This window comes from Lingula anatina, chromosome 8 (genome assembly GCF_051362555.1).
Source record: "Lingula anatina isolate TDL-2025a chromosome 8, LinAna3.0, whole genome shotgun sequence".
NCBI lineage: Eukaryota > Metazoa > Brachiopoda > Lingulata > Lingulida > Lingulidae > Lingula > Lingula anatina.
In genome coordinates this window covers 12,270,662-12,291,504 of record NC_141774.1, presented here as the reverse complement: position 1 = coordinate 12,291,504, position 20,843 = coordinate 12,270,662, and the positions used below count along the sequence as shown (strand labels likewise).

General features: G+C 40.1%; 1 protein-coding gene across 1 annotated transcript; it reads right to left on the bottom strand.

Annotated features, from left to right (window-relative positions):
- Positions 1 to 8,227: 8,227 nt before the first annotated feature.
- Positions 8,228 to 20,267, bottom strand: LOC106167647 (uncharacterized). The gene is made up of 4 exons (XM_087018751.1): positions 20,069 to 20,267; positions 9,957 to 11,033; positions 9,043 to 9,393; positions 8,228 to 8,785 (listed from the first exon to the last, which is right to left on the bottom strand). Exons 1-4 carry the CDS (start codon positions 20,265 to 20,267, stop codon positions 8,604 to 8,606), a joined length of 1,809 nt encoding a protein of 602 aa, XP_086874877.1. The 3' UTR covers positions 8,228 to 8,603.
- Positions 20,268 to 20,843: the final 576 nt, after the last annotated feature.

The window sequence follows — 20,843 nt, the reverse complement described above, 5'->3', positions numbered from 1 at the left end:
TTCTTAAATATTTATACGAAAATTTAAATACATATTTATTAAAATGTTTCAATAGGCTTCGACCATCAGCCTCAGCCATCAACTGTTACATTATGATTTTTTGTGGGCGCTCTGTTCCCATAAACACATACAAACACGTGCACGCAACCTTTATCCTAAGGGAAAGAAATTGAGTACGACAACTTTCATGAAAATCAAAACTCCTAATGCACATTTTTATATTATTTTTATTGCTATAGAATGAAAACAATAAAAAAATTCCTTTGATCATTTCGTTCTACAGCTCTGACCAAACATCTTCACCCACACCACCGGACGATGTCTATCTTTGCCCGCAGCACTGGACAATGCCCATCCTCACCCACAACACTGGGAGATGACCACTTTTGACCACAGCACTGGACAATGCCCATCTTCACCGACAGCCAGTTCAAAAATCCTGAGAAACCTTGCAGTTTTTATTTAGCCAGAAAAGCAGAGGTGTCCAATATTTGAAGAGTAAATGAGAATATAGATAAGTTATGCTACGTAGTTTTATTGCACTGATTCATATTGATGGCGGGTATTCATGTGGTAGGTTAAACCAAACTAAATCACAATGTAGCCGAGAATAGAATGATACGTAGACTTTACTGTTAATCGAACACCAGCTTCTTTATTCTCACAGAAGAAGTACATTTACACATACGTTATACATCTTTATAGTGATGAATGACCAAAGAATGACTTAGAATGACCTGTCGTAGGGAATTCATATCTCTTGCTCACCTGAACCACGTGACAGAATATGTAACTTCTTGTCAACCGGTTACATATGCCCCCCAAAATTAAGGATGGCGTCCTGACATTCCCATTCTTATATATTTATACAAAAATGAACAAGACATATTTACCAAAAAAAAAAAAAAAAAAAAAAAAAAACATTACAATAGGCTTTGACCACCAGTCCCAGCCATCAACTATTACATTAGTAATTTTTTGTGAGCGCTCTGTTCCCACAAACACATACAAACACGTGCACGCAACCATTATCCTAAGGGAAAGTGATTCAGTGTTGCAACTTGTGTGAAAAAACAAAACTACCAATGCACATTTTTATATTATTTTTATAGTTATAGAATGAAATCAATAAAAATTAGCTTTGAGCATTTCGTACTACAGCATTGATCAAACATTATCTCCAACAGACGTGGATGATGACCATCATCTCCAAAAGCAATGAACGATAACCGTCTACACCCACAGCACTGGACGATGACCACCTTCACGCACAACACTGAGCGATGACCATCTTCACCATGGCACTGGACGATGACCATCTATCAAAATAGAATAAACTAAAATATTACAAATACTCTGAAGCACTCTAAATAATCACTTCAGAGTCTAAACAGTTATCAGTCCTTTAACAGTCCTTGATCAACTTACATGTAAGGAAATGTTCCTGGAGAATGCTCAATTACAGCAATATTTTCCAGTCAAGTATAAGTTGGTCTCTCTGGTGTTTTGCACTCCCTTTGAGGATATCTACGAACTGGTTGTTAAACAACAACAGGATTTTCCTCAGCACAATTGGAATTACATCAGATATGTACTGCTAGCTTTAGATTTGACAGATATGACCAAGAATATCAATGCTTTCTTAAATGAAACTACACTTTGACAAACGTGCACGAATATTGAACTGACGAAGTCTCTGCAGCACACGTTGTAGTGCAATGTAATGTTCTTCCACAGTATCAGTGGTGACGAGTATATCATCAATTGAACAAGCAGCCTCCTCCATACCATCAAAAACTTGATCCATAACAAGTTGGAACTGCTGCTGAGCAGTCGTAATACTATACGCCATTCGTCCTGGGCGTAACAACCCAATCAAAGGGTTAATCATGAGATACTGTTTTGATTTCTCACTAACACCCCATTTCCATAGATTAGATTGACCTACTTTAGATCGACCTAACTCCCTGGGGGTTCACGCTAAATAGCTATCAGCCGGGCGGACAAGAAAGTTAATTACCCACTTACAGCTTGTAGTAGGCGGGACGGACATTTAAGTCGGATTAGCTGAAAGTAATCTAGTGAGACTCCCCGCGGGGATAGATCGATCTAAAATCTATGGGAATAGAGCCTAAGTTTCAACTGGGAATTGCTTGGCGCAATCTATCTTAGATCTGAATTTTCCTTTTGCATGTTTAGCAAGCATGGACTGAAAAGTTGGGAGTGGATATGGTTCGATCTTTATCAAGTGCTGTATTCACAGTGATCTTATAATCACCACACAACGTCACCACCCCTGATGGTTTTATAACAGTGACTTGTGGACTCTCCCATTTAATACTTTTTCATTTGGTATAATGACCCTCCTCAACTACATCCAACAGCTGAGATCCCACCTTATCTTGAAGTGGGTAGGCTACATAATAAGCTTTCTTGAATATGGGGGTTTGTACCTAAAGGAATGTAAACATCTGCTTCAAACCTTTGATTGATCCTTGAATTGAAGCAAATACAACTTTGCATTGAGGCAGAAGTGGCTATAACTTTGGGTTACTCCGTACAGAAAAGATGTTTGACCAATCCAATATTTTCTCTAACTAATTTTGCCCCAACAGTTGCAGGCTTATATCCCTTCACCACTGCTAATGGTAGGTCTACAGACTGGTCATTGTAACGCACTGCGACTGTAATTTCCCGCAATTTACTAAAAGGATTGCTGCAATAAGATGTGTGGTGCAATCGTATTGACTGTAAAGGGTAACTTTTTAACTTTGATTCATAGAAATCGTGACCAATCAACATGACAGAGGCACCAGTGTCTAGCTCAAAGTCAACAGACTGTGTGTTAACCTGTAAAGTAAGAATAAACTTTTTACATTCATTATCATTTACAGTACTGATAGAAGCATGAACAGGTTTTGTTTTGGCTACTTTGCTTCTGCACTTGATTGGGAAATGGTTCAACTTGTTACACTTTCTGCAGATATTCCCCTTGGCAGGACAAACTCCGTTGTGTGGGTACTCTCCAGTGCAGAACCGACATTCTCTGGAACCATGTTTTGGCTGCGTTTTGGATTTGTTATGTCTTGGCTTTTGTTGTTTGGGTAATGCTTGGGCTGACTTTTTCACGTTATACACTGTGGTTGGACTGGACCTGTGCTTTGATAGTGTTTAGGCTGTTGCATGTGTTGGCAAGTAATTCAGTGTGAGAGTCTGCTCACTTAGAGCTTTTCTTCTCAACTTATGAGATACACATCCCTGAATAATTTGCGACTTAATATATCTGTCCAAGTTCTCAAAACCACAGTTGACCCCTAGTTGTCTTAACCTGATATGGAACGCATCAATTATTTCACTACCTTCTTGTTAGTGCTTATTTAGTGCTTCTTGTTAAGTGTTTTGGAAAATTCAAATTCAAATTCAAATTCAGGATTATAATGGGGTCTTACGTACTGTCCAAAATCAGATACAACAACCTTATATGATGCCCTTATGTGTGACAGATTCTATAAAACATCCAAAAATTGTTCGTTAGCGAAATGTGAAAGTATGGCCCTCTTTTGTTGTGAGTTTTTGATGTTCAATGCAACCATTAGATTTTCAAACCTTTCCTTCCTCTTCCCCCATCTTTTAAAAACAGCATTAGGCTCCTTTCTGATGTAGAATGGTGGAAAAACTGGTATATGAGTCTAATCCACTGCTTGGGGTTCTTCCTCGTTCATAATTTCTCGTTGCCAATGTGATGTTTTAAGGATGTTCTTGGATTCTGCCATCAAATAACAAGACTATATGTAGTAAGCAATATATTTTATTCTGCTCTTCTATGATCTCTGGAGTTCTCATCAAACACAACAAACTAGTGAACATCTATAGTATATACTGCAATCATCTCTAGCAACAGTCTTTACAAGCGTTACTTGAATAGTTATACGCACATTCAAGAGTCGATTTTTCTTTACAGGAATATCCCACGCCTTCTTACCTGCTTCTTCGACGGTGCAACTTGTAAACTTGCTACTGGTATGTATAGCAACCTGGTCTTGGTGGACTCAATTCCAATGAGACTGTCGTTCTACGTAGTTCGATTCAACTCCGCGGGGTCTCTCGCTGAATACAATCAGATTAGAACGCCTCGTCTTGTTTCCAACGTACTCGCTTAATAACCAGCATTACTTAATTTCACTCAACGCCAGGAGGGAAAGTGTTAATATTCACGAGAATGCCTGCGGAGTTGGATCGATCTACGTAGAACGTCAGTTTCATTTGGAACTAGAAAAGCACTCCGGGAGCGCACACCTCCGCCAAGGCAGCGTTTTTTTTATTATAATAGATTATTGATTGATTATTGATCCGGTTCACCACCTAAAGCTAATCATCTCTTCTTGGCCCACTTCGGGCAGTTCCTGTAAATTTCATCAAAATCGATCCATAACTTTTTGAGTTATGTTGATGACAATCAAACAAACAAACAAACAAACAAACAAACAAACAAACAGACAAACAAAGTGAAAACAACCCCCCCCCCCCCTTGGCGGAGGTTATAACTTTTTGAGTTATGTTGATGACAAACAAACAAACAAACAAACAAACAAACAAACAAACAGACAAACAGGTGTGAAAACATAGCCTCCTTGGCGGGGTTAATATTTTTTTGAGTTATGTTGATGACAAACAAACAAACAAACAAACAAACAGACAAACAGAGGTAAAAACTTGGGAAACTTGAATCCAACTTCTACTGTTTGTTAGGTTTAATCATACCAACCTGGAGGTCTCGGGGTAACAGTGTCCGCCTCGTGAGTTTGACCCCACCCGGAGATAAAGCAGCTCTTCAAAAGCGGTGCATTCTGTCCATTTTCTTAAAACATTGAAGCAGTAGAGGCCACGTGGACTGACACTGAAAGAGCGCATTCAGAACACTTACAGGCAATACCGACTGATTCCCTGATGGTCTCCCCGCCTCCACACGCGCAGTCGCTAGAGAGGTCTGGCAATTATACCTCGAAGCCGAGATTTAATGGCGCGTGTGGAGGCGGGAGAATATCAGGGAATAAAACGGCTTTCCTTTAAGCAGGGTTGGCCATATTAAGCCGACGGATCTTTTAGTCCGCAGACCTTTCTTTCTAAATCTGCTCTTAGGACAGCTGGCTTGCATCAAGTACGTAAACTTAGTGTAATGAGCGCGGTATACAGGTTAACTATTTACCATTCTGTCACCGGCCGATTCGACTTTGCCAAGGCCGGTGTAACGTGACAGATATTCCCCTGTTGCAGCTAGAATTCGCAGCCAGTGCATCTCAGCTAACACAATCATTCACGTCAAAGAGACAAAGAACCGAGATGGTAGCAAGCATCGTAGAATTCACATGCAACGTCGTGCAGGTATAAGATTAATTGATCAAATATTAAGTTTATAGTTTGGAAGTTAATTTAAGGCTGTATGTCTAATGTGACAAGTTAAGTTAGTTTGTAAGTTAATTTTAGGTTTTAACATGCTACTATGCACATGAGTATTACGTAACTCCCATGTGAAGAGACATTTGTACTGTAATAGTGTTCATGTCACAAACTTCGCAAATTTAATTACAGTAGACTCCTCTTTATTCATCAACGTATATCTCTTATTATTGCTATCTCAAAGAAATCTTATAGAATGGATTTTTCTTTGGTACTAGCTGCATAGATCACTCAGAGTTTTTCCTGCAGAATGGAATTAGGCCACACTTTTTTATTTTTATGGATGACATCCTCTGGGGACCCCGAAATCGGTGCGAGAGGGCGAAAAAAAAAACAAAAAAAAAACAGCCCCCCCCCCCCCCAAAAAAAAAATGCTGCCTAAGTAAAGGACTGCTGTCAGTACACAGTTGGAAACACAAATTTACCACAGAAACACGTATCAAACTAACAATATGTCTTTATCCATGCTCTCAAAATATTAAAGCATTGTGAATACTTCTTAGAAAGGTAAAAAAAAAAGTCATGAATAGACGGGCCCGTAGCCAGGGGATTCGGAAGAACCACCCCTTTTGTTGGGAAAAGGTCCACTCTGGGTAAAATTTGATCTAGATACATTAGGTTTTTATGGAAAATGGTCCACTTTTTCAAAAAAAGACCCCCCCCCTTTTGAAATTGCTGGCTACGGGCCTGCTAGACATGCTGCATATTACCCAATCTATTTAAGGTTATTTCATGCATTTTGTTGGTATAACAATCAATAAAACAAATATCAAACAAACAGCATGTCTTTATTTGTTTTCTCAGAATATTAAAGCATTATGAACACTACACAGAAATGTTACAAAATGAATCAAAGATATGCTTAATACTACCAAATTTATAAAAGGTCATTTCGGTCGATGCCATTTGGTCTACTTCGACTCACACGAAGCAGCCAAACTGTCGGGTGGCCTGACCGACCTACAGCCCACCAAATACCTCGACGCCCTGTCAACCCTTTTTTCGCTACAAAAAACCTGGTATGTGCTGCTTTGGACAGAATGTCACTGAAATTTACCGGGCGATAATTGCTGGCCGCCGCCAGCCTTTCGCATAATTGTAAAAAAGTGGATATCTCCATGCCCAATATCAATGGCATAACAAACAATCCAAAACGACGGCCCCCTTCTCTTTATGACTTTATATAATTAATTGTCCTGTAATTTGAAAGTAATACTAGAGATGAATTTGATGGCAAAGCGGCCATATTTCCAAGTGGCAGTAATACGCATGCGCAGAAAGCTCATTTTCCGGCAAATTCAATAACGGCGTTTGCGACAACCGACTTCGATGGGGGGGAGGGGGGGTTTGGAGAACGGACGAAAATCGGTGCGTGCGCAGGATGTCATCCATATAAATAAAAAAAGTGTGGTCTTATAGAAGAAAATGAAGTTGCTCAAAGAGCACAGATATAAGGACTAGAATGATAATAAGATCCCCTAATTTTGTCCATGTTTGCCTGTATGATTTCATGAAATCTGTTTAATTCACTGGAACTAGTATGTATAAGAAAGAAAACTCATTATGATGATATTTTTTTTTCTTTTCAGACACGTTCATGTGTATAAGTCTATAAGAAAGCAAGTCGTTGAATTCACGAGCAAGCCCCCCCCCCCCCCCCCCCCCCCCCCCCCCCCCCCCCCCCCCCCCCCCCCCCCCCCCCCCCCCCCCCGCCATGATGCAGAGTCCATGATACAGAGACTCGCCCCAGATTTTGACCCATTTAGGTCAGGCTAACCCTAAACATTATAATTAAATGGAGAGCGGACTTTCAGTTACACTGACCCTCAGTTTCGTTACATCAGGTCATACCAAAGACCATTATAGAATGGGTGCTGCCTTCCCTTCGGCTACAGGGGTAATGCATGGGATAAAGACCAAGACACAATAATACTAGTCCGTGTGCTTGATGGTGATAATTTCAAGCGCCACATAAATATTTTGCGATATTCGGGTCGCCGAGACCAAGATAGAACGGATATAGTCTGAGACAGATAAATACAAAATTTCAAACGTATTTCACTCTTTAAACTCTTACTACTTTAAAAGTTTCCATAACACAGCGGCGCTTTTGCGGGATAACGGATTTTTTGATATTCTATATTTCATATGTTAAATGACCGATACAAAATATTTGTCTTTTCTTAACGTTAAGAGTGGACACGAGTTGTAAAATCGCCTAGTCTCGTTTTATCAAAGGTAAAAGACTAGAAATTCAAATTAATTTAACGTTTTACTCTGGCGTTTATTGCTGTTGATAGGAATTAACTTAAAATGACAGAGGTACTATATAGTCAATATGCAAACAGTATACAAATAATGGGATCTAAGGAGGGCCTTAACTAACGTGTTAAATGCCCCCTCATGACTCCATATTGCCCTAACGTGGCCATCACAACGATGTATATAACGGCTCCTGCACATGTTATAAGATTGGCGATCAGTTATTGGGTGTATTGGCGCCCAACATGAGAGGTAAGGTGTATGGCATCTTATCTGTATGTATATCAGGCACGCGGCCATTTTTAATTTCTGGTGTAGCGTTGATTACCGGAGAGTGTGTTGATAATATACAGCATTGGTCAAAAAGGTTGTCCCACCCCTAGTTTCATGTGCTTTTCTTTATAAATAATCACATCACTTGAGGTCATTGCTATGGATGGTGATTTTCATTCCAGACACCATAACTAACCTGATTAGTGGAAAAGAAAATACAAAGTAGCGGTGAAGATATCAGTATTTAATACCATTTAATAACATTTATTAAATGTACCCTCAAATCCGACGTTTCACTGTCATTTCCACAGAGATAAAGAAATGCCCATTAAATTGAAAAGAAACCACCAAATATTGTCCCAGCAGCAAATGAATAGTTTACTTATTTTTTAAAATATATATCCTTAAGCAGAAGAAGGAAAAAAATCAAAGAACAGTTATCATTTAATGAGTGAGGGATTTACACCATTCTCAGAAAAGTTCGTCCTTTATAAAACACTAAAATCAAGCCTCTCAGTGATCGATAATTTTGCTGGAGAAAAAACACCCTCGAACACGTCTTTAGCTTCTAAGTTTGCCACAGTCCAACAGCGTCCAGTATTAAATTGGCATCAAACGGTGGATAATCTTCGTCTAATAGCAGCTATAAAGAGTTTCTCTCTGCGTCGCTGGCGAAAATGTACCACGTAGATGGCTCCAGTGCCAACGGCCACGAGGGATATTATCGTTCCAAGTATTACCATTCGGAATTCTGCTGCATACAACTTTTCTTCCAATATCGCTCCATCAGATTCTGCATGAAATAAAAGGAATAAATGAAAATAGCATTCAATCCGGAATTCATAAAGCAAAACAAAATTTTCTTTTTTTATTCCTTTGTAAACCATTAAAACTGATAGCTAACGTAAAGGATATTGTAAAGTCTTCAGTATTGGCTTTATCATAAACCATTAAGACATCAAACGTATATTTTATGAAGTACCGCAATTGCAATTAATAGACAAAACATACATGATTGAATGAATAGGTAAACAAAATCGTAGATCATACCGACTGTTTCCATTCCAATAGATCCCAACAAGCTAACGAAAGTATCCGAAGGCAAAACGGCACCGGTGACGCCAGCATCGGTTCTAAAACCCGTGGACGCCGTTCCGATGAAGACATTAGTGAAGGTAGTTTGAGGGACTGTAGTTTGCTGCTGCATCCGAATCATAACCATAGAGTCACCTTTCTGTCCTTTCATTCCTCTGGCGGGTAATCCTTTATTTCCTTTTTCTCCCTTCATACCAACCATACCAGCCTCGCCCTTGTTGCCAAAATTTCCTTGGAATCCTTGCACTCCTTTGTCTCCTTTTTGTCCTTTAACGTCGCCAGGTGGTCCTTGTGTACCGCTCTGGCCTGTAAAAAAGAAGTGATAAACACCCTTATGGTAATAAAAAAAGTAATATAGAATATATAAAATACAGGTACTTTCCTAACGAAAAATGTTATACTGTAGGATCCTATAAGATCTTATAAGATCCTATATGAAAGTGGGCTTCTTCGTAAGGGTTACTTTATAACAAATAGTAATGATGAGTTGTATGTATTTTATTTAAAAAAAGCCTACGGACATCTTTTTTGACAAAAATGAATTCCACGCAATTAAGCTATGTGTATGTAGAATTATTGCTCGGTAACCATGAAGTTAGCACAGTTAAATGAGTTTTTATTAATTGGTCAAACTGTGTTCTGTTGCCTTGACTCTGGTTCTGTCTCGTCTTGTTTACCAAAGATTCCTGACAAGTCTGTAAAACGTCAACATTTTGGAGCGTAATATGAAAATTATAAATGTCTACGTGTATTTAAAATGAAGACAGATGTTTTAATATGAAGTATACCTTGGTCACAATGAGTGAATATGTGGGTTAAAGCACATAATGTACATGCACAGATGATAAATACATGTGTCTAGTACCAACCTTTCTGTCCGGCAATTCCTGGCGGACCGCCTGTCCCGTTTAATCCCGCAAGTCCCCCTGTACCGGCTGGTCCGCCTGTTCCCACAGGCCCACTGTTGCCAGGTGGGGCACCATAACCACGTGGTCCTTCCCTTCCTGGAGGACCACCCGTCCCTGGAGGTCCACCGGTCCCTGCAGGCCCTCTAGTCCCGGGAGGCCCGGATGTGCCAGAAGGTCCATCTAGTCCCGGCGGTCCTCCCGTGCCTGAAGGCCCATCTGTGCCAGGAGGGCCACCTGTTCCCGGGTGAACACCTGTTCCTGGTGGTCCTCCCGTGCCTGGAGGACCACTAGTGCCGTCCATTCCTTCACTGCCTGGTGGCCCGCCCGTTCCCGGTGGCCCTCCTGTACCTGGTTGCTCACTTGTCCCTGGTGGGCCGCCAGTTCCCGGAGGTCCTGCTGTTGCTGTGGAGCCTCCTGTCCCTGGGGGGCCTTCAAAACCAGGGGGACCGCCTGTTTCTTGTGGACCACTCGTCCCAGGGGGTCCGCCTGAACCTGGTGGTCCACCCGTTCCTGGTGGTCCGCCTGTACCCGACTGACCAATTGTTCCCGGAGGAGCACCTGTTCCTGGAGGTCCACCAGTGCCCTGTACACTACCAGTGCCTGGGGGGCCGCCTGTAGCTTGTGGTCCACTTGTACCCGGTGGCCCTCCTGTGCCTGGTGCTCCACTTGTACTTGGTGGCCCTCCTGTACCTGGAGGTCCATTTATACCTGGAGGGCCACCTGTTCCTGGAGAACCACTTCCAGGTGGGCCGCCTGTACCTGGCGGCCCTCCAGTGCCTGGTGGTCCATTGACAGGGCTCGGTGGTCCACCGGTTCCTGATGGACCCCGTGCCCCAGGCGGTCCCCCTGTACCATCTGGTCCGCAACAGTTAACACCGGCATCTTCAAAATGGATACAGTTGTGAACTCCAATGGGTTCTTTTGGGCAATCGTCAAGAGTATTTTCATTTCCAGTACATTGAACATCATCCAAAAGGATATCACCAGTTCCTTCGCCAAAGAAAGAGCGAGAGAAAGCTGCAGCGTTCCCAGTTCTACCTCATTATGAAACAGTAATCCCATTCATTCAACAGGACTATGGTACATATATGTATAACATACAGGGTTACCACTTAATATGGAATATTATTTTTTGGCGAGTAAATTTTCTACAAAATATTTAATTTCTCTCTAACTACTTTAAATCCAAAGCTGAGGTGTCACTCCATGTGTAGCCAGGTGTGTTACCTAATTACCACACTATTCTCGAAACAATTGATGCATGCAGTTGCATGTTCTGTGGTCAGAAATGTGAGGGGTGGTCTTTTCGGTAATTTCTGCCCTTGTATAAAAACGCATGGGTTTGGTCAATCTTTGGAGTGTGTTTAGAGAAGCAACAAAGGGATCGCTCTGAAACTTGACAGGTACCTTAGTGAAGATATGGTTCGACAGCTAAGCAACGCAGCTTACTATGGGATTCTTGCTCTCAGGGAAAATGGCCAGAAACCGACAGCCATAGCCAGGTAATTCAACATTTATCTGGAACCGTTTGTGAAGTCCTCCAAAAATTGCTGCAACAGGGGCACCTACTCCAATACCTCGACCAGGGTGTCGGCGCGTATCACACCAAGAAGACAGGATCGCCTTCTCCTTAGAGGACGCCGTGCTGGCCGTACAAAGACAGAAAAGAGAGGCAGAATGTCAATCAAACGCAAGTTTCAAAGTTCCTCGTGAACAAGAGATTACTGCAAGCAAGCCGTTTCTTTTGCACGAAGGCCAGTAGGGAAACCACTGTTAACAGCAGGCCATATACAGCGACGTCTGCAATGGGCTGGGGACCACGTGCGTTTGCAGCCAAAACACTGGAATCATGTCGTTTTCAGTGATGAGGCCAGATATGGATTTTTTAGGGTTGATCGTCGAATCCGTGTACACCGACGTGTACGAGGGGCATAAAACGATGATCATGTACTGCCTAGGGTGCAAGCAGGGGATGGTAACGTCTCTGTTTGGGAAGCATTTCATGTGGGTGCCCAGAACCAGTTGGTTTTTCTAGGAGGCAACCTCATCCAGGATTCCTACAGAGACATTCTACAGCAAACAATGCTTCAATTGGTAAGAGTCATCTTCAGGAACAACTTTGTGTACCAAGACGATTGCGCATCCCCACATCGAGGCCGCAGAATCACTGTTTTTCTTCAAAACCAATGGGTTTAGTAACTGCCCTGGCCTGCAAACTCTTCAGATATGAAACCAATTGAAAATCTGTGGGCGGAAGTAACTCACAGAATGAATAGCTATGGTCCTCGGCCGGTAAATAGTGATGAACTGCGACAGGCAAATATCACTGCGTGAAATGATATCCCCACCCAAACTCTAAAAAACGTGTCACAGTGTATGCCATGTAGGATGAGGGCGCTGCAAGCGGCTGCTGAAGGTCGTACCCGCAATTACTGACTTTCCATGATTTACTGTAGTGAGTTCTTTGACTGTGTAACATATCACTGTCCAGAGGCTATCATTTTCTTTAATATCTTATCTTAAAGTTTATACTGACATCAAACTTGATATGGTTTTCTGGGGGTGTTCCTTTCTTTTGAATGGCATCTTATGTCAGATTTGATATTATTGACCAAAATATCTCACAACAGAAGACTGGATGTTATTGTCACTCAGTGACATACTTTTTTAATGACTCAAGCCAAAAAAAATTTTAATTAGCACTCAAAAATAGCAATGATAAAAAATATTCCATATTAAGTAGCAACCCTGTAGTAATGAGGTAAATTATAGGTTTTAACTTTAAGTCAATGTTCTGATATCCATACTGACATTTAAGAACATTCTACAGTTAGGAAGATAGATCAAAGTCTTTTGTAGAAACTCACAGTGACTTCATTACCCTTGAAGTAAAGGGATTGTTAAGTAAAGGGATTGTTCAATGAGGGCATATAGTGAATATCTAATTTTAACGATCGTTACTGCATGTTATTATCTGCTCTCTGGATACAGCTGTTTGCTGTGTTTAATGTTTTGAACTACTAGAAATTCTACAACTAATTTTCATATCATATTGTATTAACTCTGTACTTCTGTACTGCTACTTGGATACTTATTAATAATGGAAACGATTTGAAACTGGACACTGAGATCGAATAAACAATTGCTGAATGGCGACCAAGGTTAAAAAACATGAATAACCAGATATTTATTACCTGCTGCAGATGACAGTATTTCTGTTTTGTTTTGAAAATGTGTTTCTGTCGACCAGGACAAAGCTGAGCAATGTGCATGTGGAGATTTTCCCGTCACTGTGAATCAGCATCTAGAAAATATCATAGGCAAACATTGCCCTAAATTGAGGGCCTGATGTGCTGCCTGGGGTGGGGGAGAAGGGGTTATTTCAATATAACGGACTAGATACTTTAAACTAAACCAAACTGGCAGTTAAAAAATTTAAAAGGGACTTGCACTCAGCACAAACTGGGGTGTTACTTCAAATGTGTGTACCGTTCAGCATTAGTTCAGTTTCGGGCTATAAGTACGAAAGAATGAAGACAATATACCTACAAGGAGTTTCAGCTTCTCTAGACGACATGTGCTTACTAGAGGTACCAGCGTGATGGACACTCGGGAATAGTTTTAAATACACAGACGTTAAGGGTCTGCAGTGCCATCCAGACAAGGGTATATTCGCCACTCCAACAGTGGCCCGGCTTAATAAAGATAATGAATCGCCAAGAGACCAAAAAAGGGCGCAACAATTAAGATGCCACCACATTTACGTAGACTGCTTTTTTTAAATAAGTTCTACAATGTACAAGAAGTTCTTGCCAAACCTGTCCACGCTGACACAACCCCTTCCTCCTGTTACCAACGTCCTCATTTCATCACCAGCTGTTAATCTGATTGCATTCAAAGAGAGAGAGAGAGACCCCCACGGAGTTACTTCGAACTACTTAGTACAGTACAAAAGTTACATTGGGAAGGCACCCTAATGAACTACTTCATTTCCATTCCGTCTGCAAACATAAAAGGCAGACAGGTTAATATATGATATCATGTCAGGCACAGCCAGTGGCGGATTTAGAGGGGTTTCCTAAAAATTGAGCAGGTCCCGAACCCCACACCAAAGGTCGGCTTTCCATTCGAGGCCAGTAGTTCCGGACCCCCCCTCCCCTTCATCCTGGATCTGCCCCTGGCAGGGGTGGGAAAGATTACTTGACTCCTTTTGATGTATACGACGTTTTCATGCTGTGAGTGTGTTGGGGGGGGGGGGGTATTGTCGTGTCATCCCCTAGGTCCCCCATTGTTTACTTACGGCCAGCCCAGCATTCTGCACACTACGATAGCGTCGTCGACATCCCAGAAATCATCACAAACGGTGCCCCAGGCGCCTCCGGGTGGTTGTACCTCCACTCGCCCCCTGCACGTTCGTCCGTTAACCAATCGCACGGCCAATTGACCTGCGTCAAGTTGAAGATCACAAAATTTATATGCCGCATTCAGAACAGCAGACTGAGTAGTCCGCAGGTCAAATATGGCGACTCACTTAAAACCTTGTCGTCTTACTCCGTAATAGACACTGAATACATTCTTCGCGGGGACTACGCAAAAAGCATTCAAGTGGGTCGGCCATTTTTGATCTGCTAACTAGTTAGTCCGCTGTTGTGAATGCGGCCTTAAAGGGCAATTGGAATTACCCGCCAACATGACTTTTCCCGAGGAAATAAGCAATTTTTTAGTACTCGCAAATCATATACAACATTGGTCAATGTGCAATGCAAAGGAGAACCAACCCCATAAAAACGTGGACCAACTCCCCCAACTTGTTTAAGAAGAATGGGACAATATCCCACAAAACAGAATTGTTACCCCTGTTGAAGGCTTGTCTCGCCGTCTACAGGAGATAATTGCAGTATGCGGTAGACGCACACGCTGTTAGGCACGCGACCTTTAACGAGCATTAAACCATTAATCATGTTAGACACGGTATCTGTAATAAAAAGCACTATTTCTAACAATTTACAGCTGTGAGGTGATCATTTGTAAATAAAAGTTTATGGAAACGGGGTTGAGACAATCTTTTTGGCCAATGTTGTATATATATATATATCTCCCTGTATATACAGTATATAGCTCTTTGCACTTACGTTCAACCTTTAATTCAATTTATAAATGCTGGTGTAGTTTAAAGTGACATTTATAAGAAGCTGTGGATGGCAAAAATAAATAAATTAATTAATAAATAGATAGATAAATAAATTAATTTATTACTTAATTAATTTATTAATTAATGAACTTTTGAGGTATTTTCAAACCCATGTAGTGTACCTTCAAGACAGTTGCTTAAAATATCGGTGCTTTATAACTAATAACTTAAACGTGAAATTCTGCGTTAAAGGGATAATAACTCTTCGCATGAGATCTATATTTCACAATAAAAACATTGTGAATAACTCGTAGAAATATTATATATTCTGTTTTATCACAAAAACAGCAGTTATATCTATTATTCTGATATCTGAGCTTGTCTTTTGACCACGTGACCTCCATTGATGGCTATACTCTGTTAAAATCGCTTAAGAGGATCTTAAGAGAATCTCTTAAGAGATTTTGACAAAAAAACAAACTTTTTAGAAAAAAAAACAGGGACTAACTTTGAATGTAAAAATGGATTCATTAATCATTGGTGAGTATGGGAAAATTGTTGTTTACCCCAGGAAAATTCATTTTTTGGCCGAAACGAAGAGTTATTATCCCTTTAATGTATTGATATATGAACAAGATACGAAAACACGTTTCTAATCAGTTGTCTATTCTGTATACCTAGCAAATGTCCGGGAAAGTAACTTAAAAAATTACTAGGTGGCAATGAACTGTTATTTCTATCATAACCAAAGTTGAAAATACAGTTTTACACAAATATGTGCGTCTTTAAGCAACAGTTCACATTCTGTCTAAATCAATGATCAGCTATGTTCCATTTTTGTGAACTAACACTACAGATCTCACCCTGAGCTTCAGGGCGAACAGTGTCATTTGATACGGTTTAGAACTTTGATTCGAAATTCTAATTTCAAGTAGGTAGAATAGTTGTGATTTTTTTTAGAAATCACCCCCCTTAAACCCGCCACTGCTTAGGGTGCAGATTTATAGACTCACTTATTTGATGTCGGGAAATTTAACTATGCATGTTTTTAAAAATATCTCTTACGGTTGTAAATAAACGTTCGAATATTGGTATGGCTCTTGACGTACCTGTTACGGGTTTCAAACGGGCAGCCCACACAAGCAGTAGTAAGGCCTCTAAACGGATGGATTTTTCTGCAATTTTAGGAATAAATGTTCGACTCCAACGAGTAATCACAGAAGAAAAACCTACATGCTGTAACAGATATCATCTATCGATCATTCATAATAAAATTGAACAAAGTTCATTAGTTTCCTATTACATGTGCAAAATATGTACGTCAGGAATTGTAGTCAAACTGTACCAACCTTTTATCATCATTCGTAGAGTCATTTTCCCTACTGTATCACCCACATTTGTAACATGAGGTGTACGCGTTACCGATTGTTTTATATCATGGTCTCACGCTGAAGGCGAAACAAAATCAAATCCATAAAACAGAGTAAGCAAATAATGTTCATTGGCTTGGAAGTTGGACCATATACGTGACCTAAAAGAAAGATAGAATGAAATCAATGTGGAGTGCTAGGCTGGGCCACCGTAGCATTAGTTTGAGTTTATTGTCTGTAACAATTAAAAAAAATTACATTAAACAAAAGCACCACACCATTTGAGGCGGGAGATATTATGATATGTAGTACCGTGGGATAATTATTCAGACAGGAAGTGCACATATACGAACGTGAAAACTGGAGACACATTCGAAAGTCACTTCACTTTTAAACTGTAAGGAAACCTGCAATTGTTTTATATTTATTGGAATCGGCACGTTGATTTTCAATTTCTTTTTTTTTTCTCTTAATTCTGATTTACTCATTTTTGATAAATATGCTCCACGTGCACGTAGCCCTTATAATCACGTTTATTTAGAAATAGTCCAAAAATCCAAAGAAACCTTCCAGTTTTTATTTAGCCAGAAAAACGGATGTAGAGCTGAAGTAGTGGTTGATCCCACAGTTACAACAACCTCTGGGAAACTCCATTTTACTACATATTGGGACGTCGATGTTTGAGTTATTTCTTGTAGTCGACAAAAAGTAGCGGTGGGAAGAATGGAGACGGGAACACGCACTCGAGGAGGAGAAATTAAATCTAGAGTAACCCTCTAACCGTAATGAGGTGGCATGATTAACATGGATAAATCATAAAAAAAAAAAAAAAACATGACCTGACAGAAAGGTAGAATGAAAATTAAAATGCAGTGCTGGGCCGTGTCATCTCAGCATTAATTTGAGTTTTAAGGCCACAACAATCTAAAATATATGTTAAACAAAAACACCACACCACTGAAGCAGGGAGACATCATGATATGCAGTGCTATGGAATAATTATTCATACGGTAAGTGCGCATATGCGAACATGAGAACTGGAGACACATTCCATCAACTCACTTCACTTCAAAGTGTATGGAAACCTGCAAATGTTTTATCTTTATTGGAATCGGCAATTTGATTTTCAATTTCTTTTTTTACGTCTATTCTGATCTACTCAAGTCTCATTTTTGATAAATATGCGCCATTTGTACTTAGCCCTTATAAACATGTTTATTTAGAAATAGTCCAAAAATCCAGAGCAACCTTCCGGTTTTTATTTAGCCAGAAAAAACGAATGTAGAAACTGAATTAGTGACCGACAGTTACAACAACTTTTGGGAAACTCGATTTTTTAACCTATTGGAATGTCGATGTGTGAGTTATTTCTTGTAGTCGACAAACAGTAGCGGTGGGAAGAATGGAGACGGAATCACACACTCGAAGAGGAGAAATTAAATCTAGAGTAACCCTCTAACCGTAAAGAGGTGGCAGGATTAACATGGATAAATCATAAAAAAATAACATGACCTGACAGAAGTACAAGTACAATGAAATTAATATGCAGTGGGGTGCCGAGCCGCCACAGCACTGGTTTGAGATTTATGTCTGTAACAATAAAAAATATATATTAAACAAAAACTCATTACCATTGGAGGTGGCATGCATCATGATATGCAGTGCTTGGGGATAATTATTCAGACAGTAAGTGCGCATATACCTGTGCGAACATGAGAACTGGAGACACATTCCAAACCGACTTTACTTATCTTTATTGGAATCGGCACATTGATTTTCATTTTCTGTTATTATTATTTTTTACATCTCTTTTTATCCACCCACATCTCAATTTTCATAAATATGCGCAAAGTATACTTCTAGCTCTTATAAATCTTGCAGTTTTTATTTAACCAGAAAAACGGATATAAAAACAGAAGCGCTGGCCGATCCCACAGTTAAACAGCTTGGGGGAAACCCATTGTTACTACATACTGGGATTTCGATGGGGGAGTTATTTCTTTTAGTCGACAAAGAGTAGTGGTGGGAAGAATGGAGACGGGAAAACGCACTCGAAGAGGAGAAATTATATCTAGAGTAGCCCTCTAACCGAAAAGAGGTGGCACAACTAATATGGATAAATTATGGAAAAATAACATGACCAGACAGAAAGGTAGAATGAAATCAATATGCAGTGCTGGGACGAGTCATCACAGCATTAGTTTGAGTTTTATGTCTGTAACAATAACAATATATGTTAAACTAGAAAAGCACTCCGAGAGCGCAGACCTCCGCCAAAGCAGCAAAGTCTCCACCCAATGCCGTTTTACCCCTAAATCTTCATTCTATAATGATTTAATTTTTTTGATTATTGATTATTGATTATTGATTGATCCGAATCACCGCCAAAAACTAATCATCTGTTCTTTGACCCACTTCTGACAGTTCCAGAAAATTTCATTAAAATCGGTCCATAACCTTTTATTTTATTTTTGATTATTGATTGATTATTGATCCTGATCACCACCAAAAACTAATCATCTGTTACTTGGCCCACTTCTGACAATTCCTAAAAATTTTATCAAAATCGGTCCATAACTTTTTCTGTAATGTTGCTAACAGACAGACTGACAAACTAACGGAACCAAAAACATAACCTACTTGGTGGAGGTAACAAAAACACATCACCATTTGAGGTAATGATATGTAGTGCTGGAGTTAATTAATAAGACAGTAAGTGCGTATATGAGAACGTCACTTCACTTTAAACTGTATGGAAACCTGCAAGTGCTTTATCTTTTTTGGAATCGGCACAATGGTTTTTAATTTCTGTTATTTTTTCATATCTCCCGCTCAGGTCCCAAGTGACAGAAAATATGTAACTTCTTGTCAGCCTGTTACATATGCCCCCCAAATAATAAGGAAGGCGTACCGACATTCCCATTCTAAAATCTATATGCAAAAATTTAAAAGGCATATTTACAAAAAATATTACAATAGGCTTCGACCATCAGTCTCAGCCTGTTACATTAGCAATTCTACTGTGAGCACCCTGTTCCCATAAACACATACAAACACGGGCACGCAACTTTTATCCTTAGGGAAAGCGAATGAATACGGCAACTTGTGTGTAAAATCAAAACTACCAAATGCACATTTACATTATTTCTATTATTAAAAAATGAAAACAATAAATTTTTTCTTTGATCATTCCGTACTGCAGCACTGCTCAAATATCATCTCCAACAGAAGTGGGCGATGACCATCTTCACCCACAGCACTGGACGATGACCATCTTCACCCACATCACTGGACGATGACCAACATCTCCAACAGCAATGGACGATGTTTCTTCACCCACAGCACTGGACGATGTCCATCTTCACCCACAGCACTGAACGATGACCATCTTCACCCACAGCACTGAACGATGACCATCTTCACCCACAGCACTGAACGATGACCATCTTCACCCACAGCACTGAACGATGACCATCTTCATCCACAGCACTGGACGATAACCATCTTCACCCACAGCACTGGACGATGACCATCTTCACCCACAGCACTGAACGATGACCATCTTCACCCACAGCACTGGACGATGACCATCTTCACCCACAACACTGAACGATGACAATCTTCACCCACAGCACTGGACGATGACCAACATCTCCAACAGCAATGGACGATGTCCATCTTCACCCACAGCACTGGACGATGTCCATCTTCACCCACAGCACTGGACGATGACCAACATATATGAGGTATTATCTCAAGCTGCTTATACATTTTAGCTTCCCTTGTGAATTTCATCAGACATACTTGCACTGATTGAATTTATACCACACAATGTATGAAACATGAATTGAAAGTTGAGACTTGTGAAAATGTTGATCAAAATGGCAGACCCCTAAGGCAACTGTAGCAGACTTTACAGCCTGCGCGCACCCAACACATTTCCACGATACTGAATATTGAACGATATTTTTTTACTTTCATTCGGACCAAATGTTGTTGCATTTGGGAGAGAGAGAGTCCTTAAATAAACTGTATACATTTGTTTACCAAATTTTAATAGAAGTTTCATACACACACTGTATTACTATATGTATTGTCTATCCATGTTCACAGTGTCGAGGTGTCTGTCGAAAGTCGACGCTATCTGTTCAGCCTGCAAAGCCGTACTCTTATTTTACTTTAAACATACTGGGGTTTCCCCCTAAAAACTATAAAATGTAGTCATGGTATAAATATCAGGATCTTGTGAGTATATATAATATATATAAAATGTGTTTTTTTTTCTTCTATTCACCAATCATGTTATGCATTAAAAAAAAATCAGGTGCATTTATTTAACGGGCTTTA